At 41.0% G+C, this 16,953-nt stretch overlaps 1 protein-coding gene across 4 annotated transcripts; it reads right to left on the minus strand.

Annotated features, from left to right (window-relative positions):
* Positions 1 to 16: 16 nt before the first annotated feature.
* Positions 17 to 16,352, minus strand: Sobp (Sine oculis-binding protein). 4 transcript variants are annotated; one of them, XM_070995170.1, is made up of 6 exons: positions 16,260 to 16,352; positions 16,122 to 16,204; positions 14,726 to 14,865; positions 12,979 to 13,121; positions 3,693 to 4,170; positions 17 to 1,994 (listed from the first exon to the last, which is right to left on the minus strand). In XM_070995170.1, the coding sequence occupies exons 4-6, from the start codon at positions 13,084 to 13,086 to the stop codon at positions 220 to 222; spliced, it is 2,361 nt and encodes a 786-aa protein (XP_070851271.1). In that variant the 5' UTR covers positions 13,087 to 13,121; positions 14,726 to 14,865; positions 16,122 to 16,204; positions 16,260 to 16,352; the 3' UTR covers positions 17 to 219. The 4 variants fall into 4 exon arrangements, with proteins under 4 accessions (XP_070851271.1, XP_070851269.1, XP_070851270.1 ...); XM_070995168.1 differs by having other exon boundaries at positions 14,726 to 14,912; XM_070995169.1 differs by having other exon boundaries at positions 14,722 to 14,912.
* Positions 16,353 to 16,953: the final 601 nt, after the last annotated feature.

Consider the following 16,953-nt stretch of genomic DNA (forward strand, 5'->3'; position numbering starts at 1 on the left):
GACCAATAATTACAAATTTGTTCCTTTAATAAGTTATATTTTAGTTTATTAAGATTCAATTTTAATTACCGCATGCACTTTGTGCCTTCCGCTAGCTCTCTATTTCTTTCTCCGGACTCCATTTCCGCTTCCGCTTACACATACACACTGACACACGCTCTCACATACATAGATAAATACATTCTACTACTTTTTAAGGGTAAAACCTAAGGTCTACATCTACTTTTTAGCTTTAGCATGCCCACTGCTGCTGTGGTTGCTGCTCGTATTGCACTCTTCATCCGGATCCGCCTCCTTGACGCTGCTGCCGTTGCTCTGGGAGCCATCTGTGGCCACTTCCGGTTCCTTGACGGACATCTTTTGGAAATCGCAGTCGATGATCCTCTTGCGCTTGCGCAGCGGGCGACTGCACTCGGCCGCCGCCTCTTTGGTTTGGATGAGCGTCCGCTTGGTTTGCAGCCGCGTGATCTTCAGCTTGGGCAGCTTCTGGCTGTCCGCCTCCGGCTCGGATTGCGCCGAATCCCGCACGATGCAGTGTGTCTCCTGAGGCGAAGACGACGACTCCTGCGAGATTGATGGCGAGGCCGGGGTGGTGTCCCTGTCTGGATTTGTCTTTGGTATGGATTCCTTGTCATCCTCTTCCTGATCGTTGTCCAACTCCTCGCGGGGCTCCTTTGGTTTCTCCACTTCTGGTTTTTCCTCCTCCAGCTCACTTCTGGTTTTGCTGCAGTCCAGCGGTTCCAGTGATTGCTCTTGCTCTCCTTGGGTTTCCTGTCTGCTCGGGGCAGCCCGCTCCTCGTCGAAACGCTTCCTCTGCTCGGGAGTTAGGTGAGCCTTGTAGAAATCCATCACTGGCAGCGGAACAGGTATGGGTATGGGCAGGGGGATAATGATCGGATAGGGCACCATAACGGTCACCGGCGGAACAGCACCCAGCAGGGATCCCAGCTCGGGCATTTGTGGAGGAAGTGGGGGCCCAAAGGGTGGACCAAATCCACGGGGCATCATACCATGCGGCGGAGGATGCATAAAGTGATGCGGCGGTGGTGGAGGACGTCCCACGAATGGATGGCCCATGGGCACTCCGTTCGAGGGCGTGGCGAAGTAGCTGGCCGGGATGGCCGTGGGTCCCCGTGGAAGAGCTTGTGGTGGAGGCACCTGAGGAGGAGCCTGCTGCTGTGGTGGTGACTCCTGGACACTTGGCATGGGCGAGAGAGGTGGCAGTGGAACACTGGAACCCGCAAAATCAGCCGTTAAGGTAGGAGTCGCCTGATGTTGCTGGTGCTGCTGCTGATGTTGCTGCTGTTGCTGGTGCTGGTGTTGTTGCTGTTTCTGCAGCAGACTGGCAACTGTTTCCGATCCCGAGGAGGAGGAGAGGCCTCGACGCTTCCGGCGCCCCATCTTGGCGCCCAAATGCCGCTGGGCAGGCGGCGGCGGTGGAGGCGGTACTCCGGCTGGGCCAGGACTCTTCTGGGCCAGCAACTTCGAGACGGGAGCCACTGAGATCAGGGGTTTGCTGGGATGATGACTAGGTGGCGAGTCTGGGCAGCGACTGGGCGCCGCTGGGATGGCAGGTGGACCCGGAGACACCGATAGCGTGGAGGCAGGAGAGGCCGAGCGACTCCTGCAGTTTCGGAGCCATAGATCCGGCGTAATCAGACCAGCCTCGCTGCCCGCGTCCAGAGCCTGATCCCTCAGGTGCGGATGCATGTCGAGGTGGGCCTGCGTCTCGTGGCAGAATATCTGCATCTTGTACTGGTTGAGGCACTTCTCCGAGCAGAACTGCAGCTGGGAGGCGCCATCCTGGAAGTCCACGTAGCTCACCGCGTGGCGGACGTGCTTGCACCAGTCGCAGGTCTTGGCCTTCTTGAAGGACGCCCTCCGGCTCTGGGCGAAGCAGGACTCGGAGCAGTATCGCGGTCCGTCGCAACTGGTCAGGTAATCCGGCGCATTCTCCGCGATCGGTCGATGGCACCAGCAGCAGTTGCTGAAGTCTGTGGAGGAGGCAAGGGATTATATGATTAGTAAAAGTGGTATAACTTTTTTCTAACTTTAATAAGAATCCTTTGAATACTTTCACCTAATATGAGAAAATGTATATTTATTTAAATATAAATATAAACATTTTTTAACGGGTTTGAAGGGGACACAATATTAATAAATAAAAATAAACCGCAATCAAAAATACTGAAGACTATCCAGTTGAAACCATTTTTTCTTAGGCTCCGAAAAATCTTGTATATCAAAACTGGGTACAGTGAACCTCAAAATCTACTGCTTTTTAAGAACCACTAAAATATGTAAATCATAAAAAATCGAAAAATTGTTCTCTCAAATATTATATATAATTATGTTAGTATTCTTATGTTAATATGCTGAATATGTTTAACAAATTTTAAAACGTTCATAACTTTTTGAGGTTATGTTTTCACCGGTTTCCAAGAAATGGTTTCGAGGAAAAACCCGGTGTAAGTGCTAACTTCGAACTCCTTTCTCTCCTAAACTTTAGGTCCAATTAAATTAAAGTTTTGGGCGTGTAAAGTAATTTATACAAGTACAAAATAAAAAGATTTTCTTTTTTTGAAAACCCTACAAGCCTTTTAAAGTATATCACAAAAATTAAAAAAGTGTTTCCTGTAACGCATAGCCTGCAAGCCATGAATTAAACAAAACATGCCACAATTTGAAATCATAAAAGTACTATCAGAACGAAAATTAATTCCTACCGAATTGCAAATTGGATTTCCTCCGGCTGCCATACAAACTGAGCTCTGGATATCCTATTCCTAATATGCCCGGCACTTCCTGCTCCCTGCTGGCCAAAAATGTGTAAACCATATTTGGCTCTTAATGAATCTGTTATTCGATAATGCAGGCATCGGAAAACTCCGGCAGGAGTTGATGAAAAGTTAGCACAGTTTCGTCGAGCCTGTCTGTGGCTCCGAATGCACTGAAGGATTGGAGGGATTCGGGGGAGCACAAAAGTCCAAGTTATCGAATTCCGTTCAAAAAACAAAAGCCCCCAGAAGCAAGCAGATTGTGAGTGGGTTGTGGCTAGGATAGGGAGGTTTTTAGGTCGGTTACAAATTTTTGATTTTGACTTTGGCTGTCAATTTTCGGTTGCTCTCTAGGCTCGAGTTACCCATTGCACCATGACTTTAATTTTGGTTATTTAGTTTTACCATGCCCCAAAAAAAATTTAAAATAAAATATAATATACATTTTTGTACCTTCTCACTTTGTTGGCGTGCTGTTAAAGGGAAAGATTTTCCTGAAATTCTTACCGCATCTATCCTATATCAAATTCATGGTTTATACTAAAAACAAGGAAAACTGACCATGCAAGGCCTTTTCTACCTAATAATAATAACTTTTTAAATAATATTGCGATTGGTATGATAATATAAATGCAGATAGGTATTGATCTATAACATCAATTTTAATTTACGCCGAAACAACATTTTCTAAAATGAGGGCTCTAGATAGACTATAGAGCCATTAGAATCTGTATGCTAAATCCTAAATGTTAGAGAGTTAGCTTTAATAATTGATGGACAAGCGGATATCGACTAAGCTAGAGATATGATATATATTTTTTATAAAATATAAAATGATTAGCTAATAAAATTTATTTGAAGATCATTTATATAAGGTCTAGTACGTTCTGATATCCTCATCCGTGACATACGCACCTATTTTCTCCTCCGTCTGCGGTACTCCCGCTGGTTTCCCGATGGAGTGCGGACTCTTGGAGTCCTCCTCCCGAGAGCTGCGAGTGTCGTGGTCCGAGGGCGTGGTGGTGGTGCTACTGCAGTTCAGCAGACCGCCCTTCCGGCCACTCCCACCGCTCGTACCGCCCCCTCCGACTCCCCCATTGTTCTTGTTGCTGCTGGCATTATTGTTGTTATTGTGATAGGCTGCCGCCAAGGAACTGCGACTACTGCGCAACAGACTGCCCCGCTTCCTCTCCAGACTGGGATGCTGCTCCATCTGGTGGTGCTGTTGGTTCTGGTGACTCTGGTGGTGCTGCTGCTGTTGGCTGGCCACCGCGGCGGCAGCGGCACTCTGCAGCAGGCGCGATGTCTTGGCTGTCAGGTCGAGACGATCCACATCCACACCCTCGAATCCATACCAGCCGAGCAGCTCGTTCATGGTGTTGTGCGCGAATTCCTGGAAGGAGAAGACAAACAGAGGAGGATGAGTTATGGGGAAGTGGATTCACATCAGACATTCCCGAAGATAAGTTCCGTAGCATTTTGGGTAATGCAGTTTTAGAAAGTAATTCTATCAGATTAAATTATACTTCCCGCAACCCAGGATTCTTTATATTTTATTTTATTTTCAGGATTTTGTTTTCACAAAATGACCAATAATAGTTGCCATTTGGTTTCCACCCTTGCTTTAATATACTTTACATACAGGGATATACCAAATTTATTGTTGGCTTATAAATATTTTGTAGTAATGTGGCTTTATATGGCATTTCTTATTATAACATAATATCTAATTATTTGTATTTTTCAGCGTGTTCTAACTAGCACCTGAAACTTGGAGTAATGCCCAGCCAGGCAGGTGTAAAGCTGCGGCCAACTACTGGTTTTGAAACGGAGACTAATAAATGCATAAGGGGTAGAGAGACCAAGAACAGAATCACCAAAGCCAACGATACTTTCACTAATTATAGATTCCCTTGCCCGTTGACCTCTGATCTCAAGGTCCAATTATGCGAGTCCTTATCTAACCGTATCAAAGCATTTTCCCCCGAGGCTCGCAAAGTTGCAGGGTAATCGATAACTCTGGGGGATAAAGCCACGCATCAAACACCTCACACAACCGATTTTCCACAAACATATCGCCTCACAAACAGGTAACAGAGCGCTTCATTACGGCCAGAGGGCCGGTCTATTTGGCTTTTTCGGGGGGCCCGAGTGGGTGGCATTTGCATATTTCCTTTGCAAGGGTATGGGCATCTCCCCCCTTGTATCTCCGCCCCTTGTTTTGATTCTGCCTGCACTGACATTGATACCCAATACCCCCGGACAAGCTCTGCCGCTTTGCGTGTGTCTTCTGCCTCTTTGCTTTAAATTTAAGCCGAAAATTCAGCCTCCGTCCTGAGGTTCAAGATGCAGAAAGCATTTGCGGCTTTTGAAGCTGTTCTTTTCTGGCTCTTGCATTCCCATTTCCATTCCAATCCCAAGGGAGATATACGTACATATGTATCTTTCTGTGCCTGCCTGTGCTGCACATACGAATTTCACACAAGGCTGTGAGAGCTGCACAAACTCGGGATCAGGTTACATTGAAATTCTCAAATTTAACGTGGTTTTACTGCACAAAGTCTTTAGTCAGTGGCGGGTTAAAAAGGGTTAGCAGATAATAATATTTACAATAGCTAAGAAAAAAACACAAACAACTGATGGAATTTTAAAGATTGAATGATTTCCTTTTATTACTTTTATAGAAACAAATCTTCGATCTTATGCTTCAATTTAAGCCTTCACAGAGAAAATTCTTAAAAAAAGAAAAACATTTTTGAAGATGGAAATGTTTTCTTTGTATTTAAATAAAGATAAATTGGCGGTATGTTTATTGTATATCTCAACAACTAAACTAATAATCCAGTCAGTAGTGTATACTTATAAAAGTTGTTAAATAGACTCATTTAAAATTTTATCTTCTCAACATTTCGCTCTAATATTCAGATTGTTGATACTTACATGGTTTTTAAGAACGAATGTTCTTAATTCAAGAACAATGAACTTGTATATTTTTCTCTGTGTTATTATAAACATTTTCATATATCATTAGGAAGATGATACCATACATATTATGCACTAAAATTGACACTATCATTTAAACAGATATACATGTGGTGTTTTCTTTCTCTGTAGCCCTTTTGCGTTACATTTTCCCGTAGATATCTGCTTCTGCAGAAAGCCAAATTGCTCATACGCCATGTGACCACAATTGGTGTCCAGTGCTGAGATTCAGGGGAAATTGGTCCGCGCGACCAAGCCAAAGCCAAAGCCACAATTGGCCAATGCTGGCCAGATGATTCATCGCCTTCATTGCATCTATCACGAGCTCCAGACAAACTGGATATCCCCGGCGTCACCCGATACTCTTCAAATTAAGCGTTGCTGCCAACTTGCTGACAAATGCAAGTCGTCTAATAAGTCGCCGTCTCTATCGGACCCCCGTAAGGGCCTCTCTTTCGCACCGCCAAGCCCATCTCTTTCGCACTTGAGCACCTCTTTCTTTCGCACTCCATGAACAGCGCTCACACGCTCGCTTGGTTATTTTCCTGAAATTCGCGTATCGGTGACAATCGCATTCGCATTCAGGTTTTCGCTGTCTGTGGCTGCGAACTGCGAGAAGCGAAAAGAGTATTAACAATTCGCACGATAAAATCTCCGGAGACGGCTGCCTGTGCGTATCAATTACACGCCTCAGGTGCGACCTCGTCCAGGTGGGATGGATATATATATCTCTATAGGGAGGTAGGGGGTTATGGCGACGCACGCTCGGCTCAAGTTCAGCATCTTGCAGTAACCGTAACCGGAGGAATGGAGGTACGGAGCTGGAGATACGACTCCACTCCCTCCGTCTCTCTCATTATCCCATGCGCCGTCTCTTTCGGCAGCTCGGTTTTTAGTATCATTTGTCTGTTAATTTATGTTCGGTTTTTAATTTCTGATTTGTGCGTTCGTTCAGTTTTTCAGCTCTCTGCTGCCTGACAGTGGCTCAACGGGTTCGTGGAGGAGACCAGAGAGGTCGGACAAGTGGGGACATGCACAGGAAAAAATATTATTATAATAATTAAATAATATTATAATAATATCATAATTATTACAATATCATTTACAAAAATATAGATATTTATATTGATTCCCACTTTTAAATTGAAAGTAAATTTTAGTGTCATACTTTCTAGCTTCTTAGAGCTCTGCGTTCATACGGACAGACAAACAGAAATACGGACGGACAGGCGGACATGACAGGATCGAACCTGATCAAGTATATATATATTATTTATAGGATCAGAAACGATACTATAAGAGAGGCTATAAAAATATTATTCAATTTCTGTTACCAGCTCAAGTTTTTTAAGCTGTTTTATTTCAACGTTATTTTAGGTTTTTTTTTCAGTGCCTTCTCCGCCAGCGACATTCAAACTCGCGCCCATGCTTGAAACTCTACACCGAAATGCGAATAAAAATCAATTAATTAAAAACTGAAATTGTATGCCGTCTGTTGTTGTTGATGGAATTGGGATCTGATTCGCTCTGCCCGTCCAGTGGTATGTATGAAAGTAGTATGTATTAAGAAGTATACAAACACACACGTCTACCTTTACATTTCCAATTCGAATTTCCCTTCTTTCCCCGCCCGCCAAGCAATAGGATCTCTTCAGATTCATGGTTGGCTTTTCATTTTCATTTTGCTTTTTCGTAATTATTGCCCAAGAATCCAGTGGATACATTTGCAATTCACGTTCTCTATCTGACTGTTTCAAGTTGGTTGTGTTTTCTTTCATTTCGCAAAATCTCAACTTACAAAAACATATCGTATTCCCCTTTTTATTATGAATCGTAATGAACCAACTTGACGGGTGAGTAGCGGGAACTGAGAACTCCAAGTCGACAGCCAAGTTCGTTCTTTGTCTGGCATTGAATGCACTGGGAGAAATAATGTTATGTCTGATGGGATAGGGTTACCCTCAAACTCTTTTTTGTTAAGCCATCTAAATAACTTAGATACACCATTCAGAGCCATTGTAAGATAGGCAATGTTGTACATATCTTCGATTACATAGATCTTATTAGGGTATACCTTTCTGGAATCAATAATATTTCAGTAAAGTTACTCATTCTAAGGAAAATAGTAGAGTTCGGATCTTTAAAGGTTATATACCATCCTCCGGTAACTGACTAAAAGTATTCCCAACTATACCTATCGATCGAAATTGATTTCGTTTTCCTGACCTACTTCCGAACCCATCCGAAGACATCCAAGGGGGCTCATCCCGCTGCAGTGGAGCCGCCTGTTATGCGAGTGGCTCGCATTAATACACGTCTAGGGTTACCGGCGAGGAAACCTAATAGAATAATGTAAAGTACACGACGCGGCAATGCTGGCAGTGCCAAAGCAACGAGACCCAGACTTGGGGGCTGGAGGAGCGGGATGGGCAACCCAATACGCTTATAATAACTCACCCTGAACCCAGTAAACTGAACTGAGACTAAGGCGAACTAAAACCGAGCTGCAGCAGAGCTGGTGTCCGGACCGAATCCAATCCGAGGCCCCTCGAACGCCACCCCGAAAGAGTATATGTATATGGTCGGGCGGTGGAAACAACACCCAATGGCAACAAATTCTAGAATTACGCTAGTTTTCTCAGACTCGTGCACAGAGTCAGTCGGTTTTTAGTTTGCTGTAATCGAATATCGATAGCTCAGGATTGAATGACGCGCGTCCTTCTTTTGAATTCTTACATGACACACTTGGCCTTTGCCGTTTGTTGCTTTTGCTCTGCGAATTTTCAGTTCCCAACCCCCTGATATATTCTATTTCATTTTAATGTTCACCAGATATGGGTGGCTCACCGTTCAGACGGAGATATATATACATGTATGAACTCAAAGCACTCATGAGGAGGGAATGAAATACCTAATGGCTTGCTAGTATATTCACTATTTTTATTGTGTGCGGTAGGTCAGAAGGACTTTTTTAGGATAAACTTTGCTTAATTCCGATTTTTGTAAGATCAACACCAGAATTTGGTAATACATTTAAGACCTCAATCTTAATTTATGACTTAAATATTAATAAAAAATTAAATGTTACCTTTAAGGAAGTGTTCATTATAACTTTTTAGTACTTAAGACATTTATTAAAATATTTTAAGCGGATTTTCTTTACTATCATTACTAATATTTGCTTAATAGCAATTATAATTGATAACAAACTCTCGAAGATATTGTTCAAAACATTAAATATTTCGCAAATACCACACGTTAGGATCAAAAACGAAGTAAGCAGGTATACTTATATACTTCTATATCATTATAATTTCTCCAAAAATAGTAACATTTTTCATCATCTGCTTAGAGTTAAGTCAAATGATTTAATCACTGTGAAAATTAGGAAACTGTATATCGGCCCCCACGAACATCGATCTCTTCACCTGCTGCATTTCGAGGCACCTGCCACCTGGCAGAGTCAAGGGCCTTGAGCCACCCATTCATCCATCCATATCCATCCGGATCCTGCCATCCACATTGCCTCCTGGCCACTCGGGTTCGCTTTCGTAATGCCGGGCCATCGGCAGTGGCTCGAATTAATTTAACGCTATTTTAATTTGAGCTGCTGTTTCGGGGGTGGGAGTGGGTGCGGGGCATGTTGCATGTGGCAGGGAGCACTGCAACACTATACGATACCTCCTTTGATAACCACCCCCCTCGAAACCCCCCCACGTCGCACCTTTGAGCTCTGGTTCCTGGTGTTTTGTGTAGAATTTATCATATTCTATTTTGTTTGTAACTCAATCTGCGGCGCTGTTATTAAAGTTCTGCTGCTGCGGCGACATTTGAGCCCAGTTGCCACCGCTGCCCCAAAACCCCCCCATGTCCCTTGCCCTCCTGAGTGGCTGCCAGTCATTGTGTCATCGTCATCGTCATTGTCAACTGGCCCCTCGCAGTCTCCCCGATCCGATCCGTGTACTGTGTACACCCGGTTGTGCGAGTGTAACCCAATCCCCACTGTCGGAACCCTGGATTATATGCATAGAATGTTGCTTGGAGTCTGCCATCACTTAGCACGGTGGCGATTCGTAGGCGATGAATATTATATGACTACATCAATGGCTGCAGAATGCCAAGATGTGCAACAAACATAGTAGTGCACTTAATCAGAAATTATTCAAAGGGATAATTGCAGCGTTAAAGAGAAACAGAAAAGGTTAGAAACTGCAACAAGTATCTCAAAAAAATTCTAAATTAATATTATAATTAATTATTTTGATGAGTTCTTAAATCCCAGAATTGGAAAAAAGAAGTAGATATATTTAGATTTTTGGTATAGGATAATGAATCAATACATTTTAATTAATTCCCATAAAATAATATAGAACACTGGACTTTGTTTACCATGTTTTCCCACATTCCGCCCACAAAGAGTTATTGATTTGCTTCCCAGGATAATGCCTAGTGTGTGCCTCGAAGACATCCGTTTCGGTAGATATATATGGCCCAGCCTCAGTCTCAGCCTCAGCTTGACATCGGTCGCAAAGCGAAAACCTTGAAGGATATCGCCTTACCGCAGTCCTATCAAATTGCACCCATGAAGCGCGCTCGTGTTGCTCCCCTTATACCTATACCTTATACCTTAGCCCTAACCCTCAACCGATTTATTGCTGTTGTTTAATTACGCTCTGTGTGTTTCTGCCTTCGGGCCATTAAATGTAAAAATTTGTCCTGTTTGCTGTCTTTGCAGCAAATGCAGCTTGTAATTATGGCCAGGGAGCTGGCGGGGAGGCTAAAAGTCTGAAAACGAACCCGAAACTGGGTGAGGTAAGCAAAAATGGAAGGTATGAATTACAATATTTTTAATTGATATTTTTAGCCAGCAAAGTGTTGCATACTCAAAGGCGGTTGAGCGACATTGAGAACCGGAGTGAAAGGAAATTTCACGACAAGGCAAAAAAGAGACGAGTAAGTGATATGGAACAGTATTAATTCCGGGAACAGTAAAACTAAATAAAAACATGGGAATTTTAAAGAATTCCTTCAATTATTTACGTGATAAATGTACAAAAAGATATAATACAAAATTTGAATTAATTTATTATAGAGTTTTCACAGTACTCATTAATACTAAACTAGAAATCCAACACAGATCTCAGATTTGCGTGGTATTTATCCAATAATTACAATAAAATATTTAAGACACTGTTTTGCATTAAATATATTACTGTGTCAGGGACCAATTCAAGCCTCAAGCTCGCAATTGCAGTACAAATGTCGTACGACAGACATGAACAACTATATAGATATCCACATAAATCCCACGTTTACCTAGAAAACCAGTCGCCAACCTCAGTCCCCAGCGGATACTCGGTTCCCAAGCCCCCGACCAGCTCATTCATTATAATAATTTTGGTTTTGCTGCCGCCGCCGCTTTTGTTTTTGTTTTTCCCCTCTTTATGCCCGACAATAAGTATCATTGCGCCCAACTGCAAGTCAAGGGGTATAATTTCAATTCGCCGATCGGGTTACACGTGCTGCAAAAATGTTGCTCTGGGACGGGACTCCCTGTCCCTGTCTGTGGCATTAAATTAATTTTGCTCATTTGGCGGATAAAGCAAATGCGGATGGCCAGGACGGAGGGCGATGAGAAGAGTTTGAGGGGGCGGAATCGGAATCGGACCCGCTCGTTCACTCGTTAAAATGATTATAAAAATTTATCAATATAGTATTACCGCCAACTCCCGCTCGACTTACGGCCCGTAATCGCGTAATCACAATCGCAATCTGAATCTCCTCAGCTGCAACCGGCAACTCCTCTTACAAATTCCGGACCCGGTCCGAAACAAAGTTGCAAGGAATTTTGTGCAGCGGGGGTGTTGTATTATCATTGCCATTGCATAAACATTTTAAAGTACCAAATACCCCAACAGCAAACTGAAAGCCGAAACGATTTTTGGTTCTGTGGCCCCGGCATTTCGAATCCGATTCTTTGATTTCACTGCTTAGTTGGAAGTACTCGTTTGGCTCGTTTATCTGGATTCGCTCGCTTGTAAATGGAAACTAATTATGTGCAACATGCAGTTCCCCAAATATTTCACGATTCGTTTTTATGGACTAATTGGAATATGGGGTGTGATGCAAAGGTATATTACTGTGAAACGGGGAGTATTCGGTGGAATGCATTATTAGATCCTTTCAGTTTTGAATGCAAACTTATAGTCACTCAAAAAATTGTGTTTTCTTTATTTATGAAATATAATTTTAATAATTTTAAACAAAATATAATCAAAATAAAAATGTCCATTAAAGGTTCAAACAAATACCTCGATTATTGAAAATAAATATGCAAAATATTGTTATTTCAAGTTTTTGTGTATTTTTAAAAACATTTTTTTGGTTTTGGCCAGGCATTTTAAGAACGACTCTTTTTTTCCGATTAGTTGGAAATGCTTCTATGATTGGAATCGCTTATTGTAAATGGAAACTAAATATGAGGGGGGCGCATCCCCAAATATTTCACGATTCGAATTTATGAAATAATTGGGATATGAGATATGATGCAAAGGTATTTTACTGTGTGGAAGGGGCAGTATTCAAACAAGGCACGCATGTTTAGTTGGATCCTTTGCATTTCAAAGTGACAACATTTATTTTAAATATATACTTTTAATTGATTAAACAAGTTACCTGGTAAGGCAGTAATCTGCCTCAAGGCGAATTTATTGCCGTAAGGAAACTGCAAGTGGGTGTTTTTCACCAATCCACTTTTAAAACCGAAGTCAAATTATAGCAAATCAATGAAAATGTCCTTTAAAAGTTTGGCCAAATAGGAAATTATTATGCAAAATATTTTTATTACACATTGTAATTTTTTTTGTGGTTAAATAAATTGCCAATTTCCTCTCACTGGGTTATGCGATCCACTTCAAAGCTACTTCTAACGTGAAATATAGAGACGCAAATGGCGAGTGGGTGTTATTCACCTTTCCCCCATCTAAACACAAAAACAAATAACAATAATTCAAAGTATATGAAATTCGCCGCAATTCAAGATACAAATTTCGCCAAGAGAGAGAGAAAATCGTTCTTTATTTTTAAATTCAACGCTCTCTTTGGCTTCCATACTTTGTCAGCATCCTTGTTATTGAATACTCGGCGGCATGATGTGCAGACAGGGGCAATTAATTAGAAGGCAAGAAAGTATCTCAAAGTATTCATTCACAAGACTCACCTTTATCTCGTCGCTGGGCAGTTCTTTCTTGATCTGAACGGGAATCGCACTAGAGGATCCCACGTTGGCATCTCGAGAAGTGGACGATGGGGACGTCTTGGCGGACATTTCGACTGGATATTTAATATTCCTTTTGGGTGAAACTGGAACACAAGAGAGGCCAGGGGTCACTTGGGGTTTTAGCTTAGGTTTTTTTTTTGGGGGGATGTATGTATTTATAGGGCGCGCCGAGTCATTGATCTTGCCACTGTAAACAAATGAACTTTGGCTACATCAATCACCGGATACTGTTCGGCCCCAAAACAATTAATTACACCGGTTCACAGTTCTTTTCGGATACTCCTCAGTTCGGATATATTCTTGGGCCCTCCGCTTTGCAGGCCGATTCGCATCCATTGGATACGCATGCTTCAGAATCGGACTGCGATATATTTATACACCTCGCTGTACATGTATTCGTGGGTATCTGTGAGCGAGCGTGTTCGCTTGGCGCGCACTTTGGTGTCTTGTAATTCAATACCCCGTACGAAACGAAACGTTACCACCTATCGCATGACACAAGACTACAAATTCGAATTCAGATACAAAATACAAAGCACCAAAGCACAACAACACTGAGGATATATACATAATGCCTGTATTTGTTGTTGTTTCGGAGGAAATCGGACAGAAAAAGACGAAAACTTTGCCACACAGAAAAAAAGTTGATATTAATGATCACTGGTTTTAGAATTTAAACTAAATTATATTTAAAAAAATTATCATGGCATTTAAACATATTAAATCTGTATTAAAATTGTTTGCGATGTGATTTCAACTGCATCTCGAATGTACATTTTTTAATTTATATTCAATATAATATTTTAACTTTATTTAAATCAATTAGAAAATGTGAATGCCCCATTTATTTCTGTGCAGCTAAAAGGAAAGTAATCGGAATCTAAAGGGAATATTTTTGTGTATCCAAAATTGAGCAATGGGTATTTCCGGAAATGTACTAAATCTTGATATACACTCTGGTTTTAGCTATAGATCCCTCCAAGATCTTTAAAGTATCGCCATTGTACAGCCTTAATGCGTTCTTTCCTCGTTCTACGCGATATATCTACCCGATCTTCATCATTTCTGATTGCCCATTAAAAACATTTCACTTTGGCTGTTGGCTTTCGCCTTGGATTCTCGTCTTTCGTTTTTTGTATTCTTATTTTTCAGATGGCTTTGTTTTGTTTTTGAAAAGTTTTGGAAAACAAAATGCAAGATCAATAAAAGCGTAAGTATATCTCGCATTTTTTAAGCATTATCATTTCTCGAGGTTTTTTGTGTGTTGCTTCACTTGTGGTACAAAGTTTCCAATGCAGCGTGTGGGAAAAACAAATATATATTCCAAAAATAGCCAGATATTTTCAACATTATATTTTTGGCGTGTGTGTTTTTCAGCTCTCACTCACAATTGGCCTTTCTGCTTTCGCACGCTCTTTCAGTTTTCTTGAGATGGATTTTCCGAAGCGAACGTCAAGGAAACTTATGCACCGTGCTCATTTTGATTCTTAATTTCGTTTTCACTTTCACACATGCACGGCCCGAGAATTCGTTTCGAATCAACCGAACAAACCGATCAAATCGAACAGAACCGTTTCGGATTTTCAAACTGTTTTCGAAGCGGGTATCGCGCAAAACGACGTCCACACGCGTCCGCGTTTCATGAACATTTGAGGCAGCACTCCGCTGGCATGTGGATTTTACTTGCTTTTCTGCTTCTGCTGCTCCGCTGCTCAGTCGCTGCCTCGGTGTTGTTGCCTTCGTTTCTTCGTCATCGTTGTGGCGCAGCTGTGGGTCCGATTTTGATGACGTAGTGCCACCCCCTTCGCTTCCAAGCCGGCAGCCACACTGGGAGAAATATGCCATGAATTACTGAATTACAGAACTTGAGAGATCTAAAAAATAGGAAAAATAAAGATTTATGTGTTATAATTATTTACACATTCACTTTTAATTAAAAAGTTGTAAGTAACTAGAGATACTTACTTCTATAAAAATTGAGTTTTATTAAAATAACATATACTTCATGTGAAAACCACTCTAAAAACTATAAAATACCTATATATATTTTTTTATTTTTAAAAAACATTATTTTAGATATCAAATGTTCGATTGCCTTTGTACTAAAACCCAAGTTATAGTTAAGAAATCGGAAAAAAATGACTTTTTTTTATTTTATTAATGTTTCTGAAAGTTCTAGATATGTCATACTTTGAGATGGGGAAATGGTTATGCTTAAAATAAATATAAAATAAGTAATTGTTCATCATTTTTATAAAAATTACTCCTAGATTGACCATATCTCAAAATGCAGGAAAAATTTCTAAATAAGTTAAACTATTTTTTTCTACTGAGGAAATCGTTCTTCAAACCCGATTAAATATTTTTAAACTTATATATGTGAAGCTCTTTTCTCGCAGTGCAATGACTCAAGAGAGCGGCGCAGACGCTGGCATCTCTGGCAGATGAAAACGAAAACGAAATTGCACTCGGCTGCAGCGCGAGATTCTTTTGCATAATTTCCTATATGTAGAAGCATTGGGCAGTTAAAAATAAATCGCACCGCTTCACCTGCCTTCGTTTTGTTCTGCCTCGGATATTTATGTTATGTCCAATTTTTGTTTTAATTTGCACAAAATACTTGTGCCGGCGGAGACAAACGCACTTGGGCAGAGATCAGAGAAATGGCTATGGGAAATTAATGGGGAGCAACTTAAGTAATGCGAGGCGAAAATGCATTTTGACAGCCAGAAAGGTCATATACTAGTATGCAAAGGCGTGCCGAGGATAAATAATATCGAAATTGATATATTCGCTGTTCTTAATCAGTATTGAGCTATTTTCTATGGTTTTTTAAGAAGATAATATTATATAATACTAAAAAATCATTGTGATTTCATCGAAATGTTATGTTTTTATGAGGCTTTCCTTATGATAAAACTGATGTAGGTTTTAAATGTTATTATAGCATTTTATTGGATAACAATAGCTTTTTCAAAAACCTAATTATTTAAATATTATATTATCAACAAGAATTAATATAACATCTCAGTGCAATAAAATACTATATCTCATTATATCACTAAAATGTAACAATTTCTAACCTGGTTGAATCACAATCCCTCTACAGGGCCCAACTGCTGGCCAACAGAGTTATTGGTAACTGGACGTGACCATGGCTCCGAATCTAAAAAACAGTTGGCAATTCCATCAATAAGCCCGGTACTTGGGGGAGAACTTACCACTAGCCGACGCCAAGTACCAACTATCAGCGGATAGTGCCAGTCCCTTCGCGACTATGGTTCTTGTCGTTAAATAACCAGAATGACCGAGGTAACAATCGAATTGCTTAAGTAGAACATCATAATCAGAGACGAAACAGAGGCAGAGCAGCTGGCATGCCAATCAAGATATGTGTTCATGTAGACAAATGTGGCATTTAATGCCGTGAATTTAATTTAAATTGAACACGAGCCAGATAAATTTAGTGTTGGATGTCACTTCCTTCGTTCCCACGCCGCATCAGTGCGCAAAAACATAAGTTTGTTAAGACATTACAACAATTTATTTTATTTCTGCGACTGACTCATTAGTGACAGTTGATGAAAATTGCAATTTAAACATTAATTGCCGTTGACTTTTGGCTACACATTGTTTCCCTACCCCGAGAAAAGTAGATCACTTTAAGTGCAGCTATATTTTAGTCTTAAAAGATAAGACAAATGTCTTATAAATTGTGTGCTAAAATTGGCACAGTAATATGTAACACAATATAAGAACAAGGCCTACAATTTTAATTGTACTTTTAAATGATAAGAAATTATGTGTTCAAAAATTTAAAAAAAACCTATTTTCGAGAAACTGTCATGCTTATTTTACTCGTTTTCGGTTACAAAGAAGTTTTAAAGAGACAGGAAAAGAAAAATATATTTTCCT

This window comes from Drosophila suzukii, chromosome 2R (genome assembly GCF_043229965.1).
Source record: "Drosophila suzukii chromosome 2R, CBGP_Dsuzu_IsoJpt1.0, whole genome shotgun sequence".
Lineage (NCBI taxonomy): Eukaryota > Metazoa > Arthropoda > Insecta > Diptera > Drosophilidae > Drosophila > Drosophila suzukii.

Coding starts and splice junctions, on each gene's coding strand:
- Sobp (XM_070995170.1), bottom strand. CDS start 13,086: ATGTCCGCCAAGACGTCCCCATCGTCCACTTCTCGAGATGCCAACGTG. Junction 4,171..12,978: donor TGCCCAGCGACGAGATAAAG/GTGAGTCTTGTG, acceptor TTCTCCTTCCAG/GAATTCGCGCACAACACCAT. Junction 1,995..3,692: donor GCAGACGGAGGAGAAAATAG/GTGCGTATGTCA, acceptor CCTCCTCCACAG/ACTTCAGCAACTGCTGCTGG.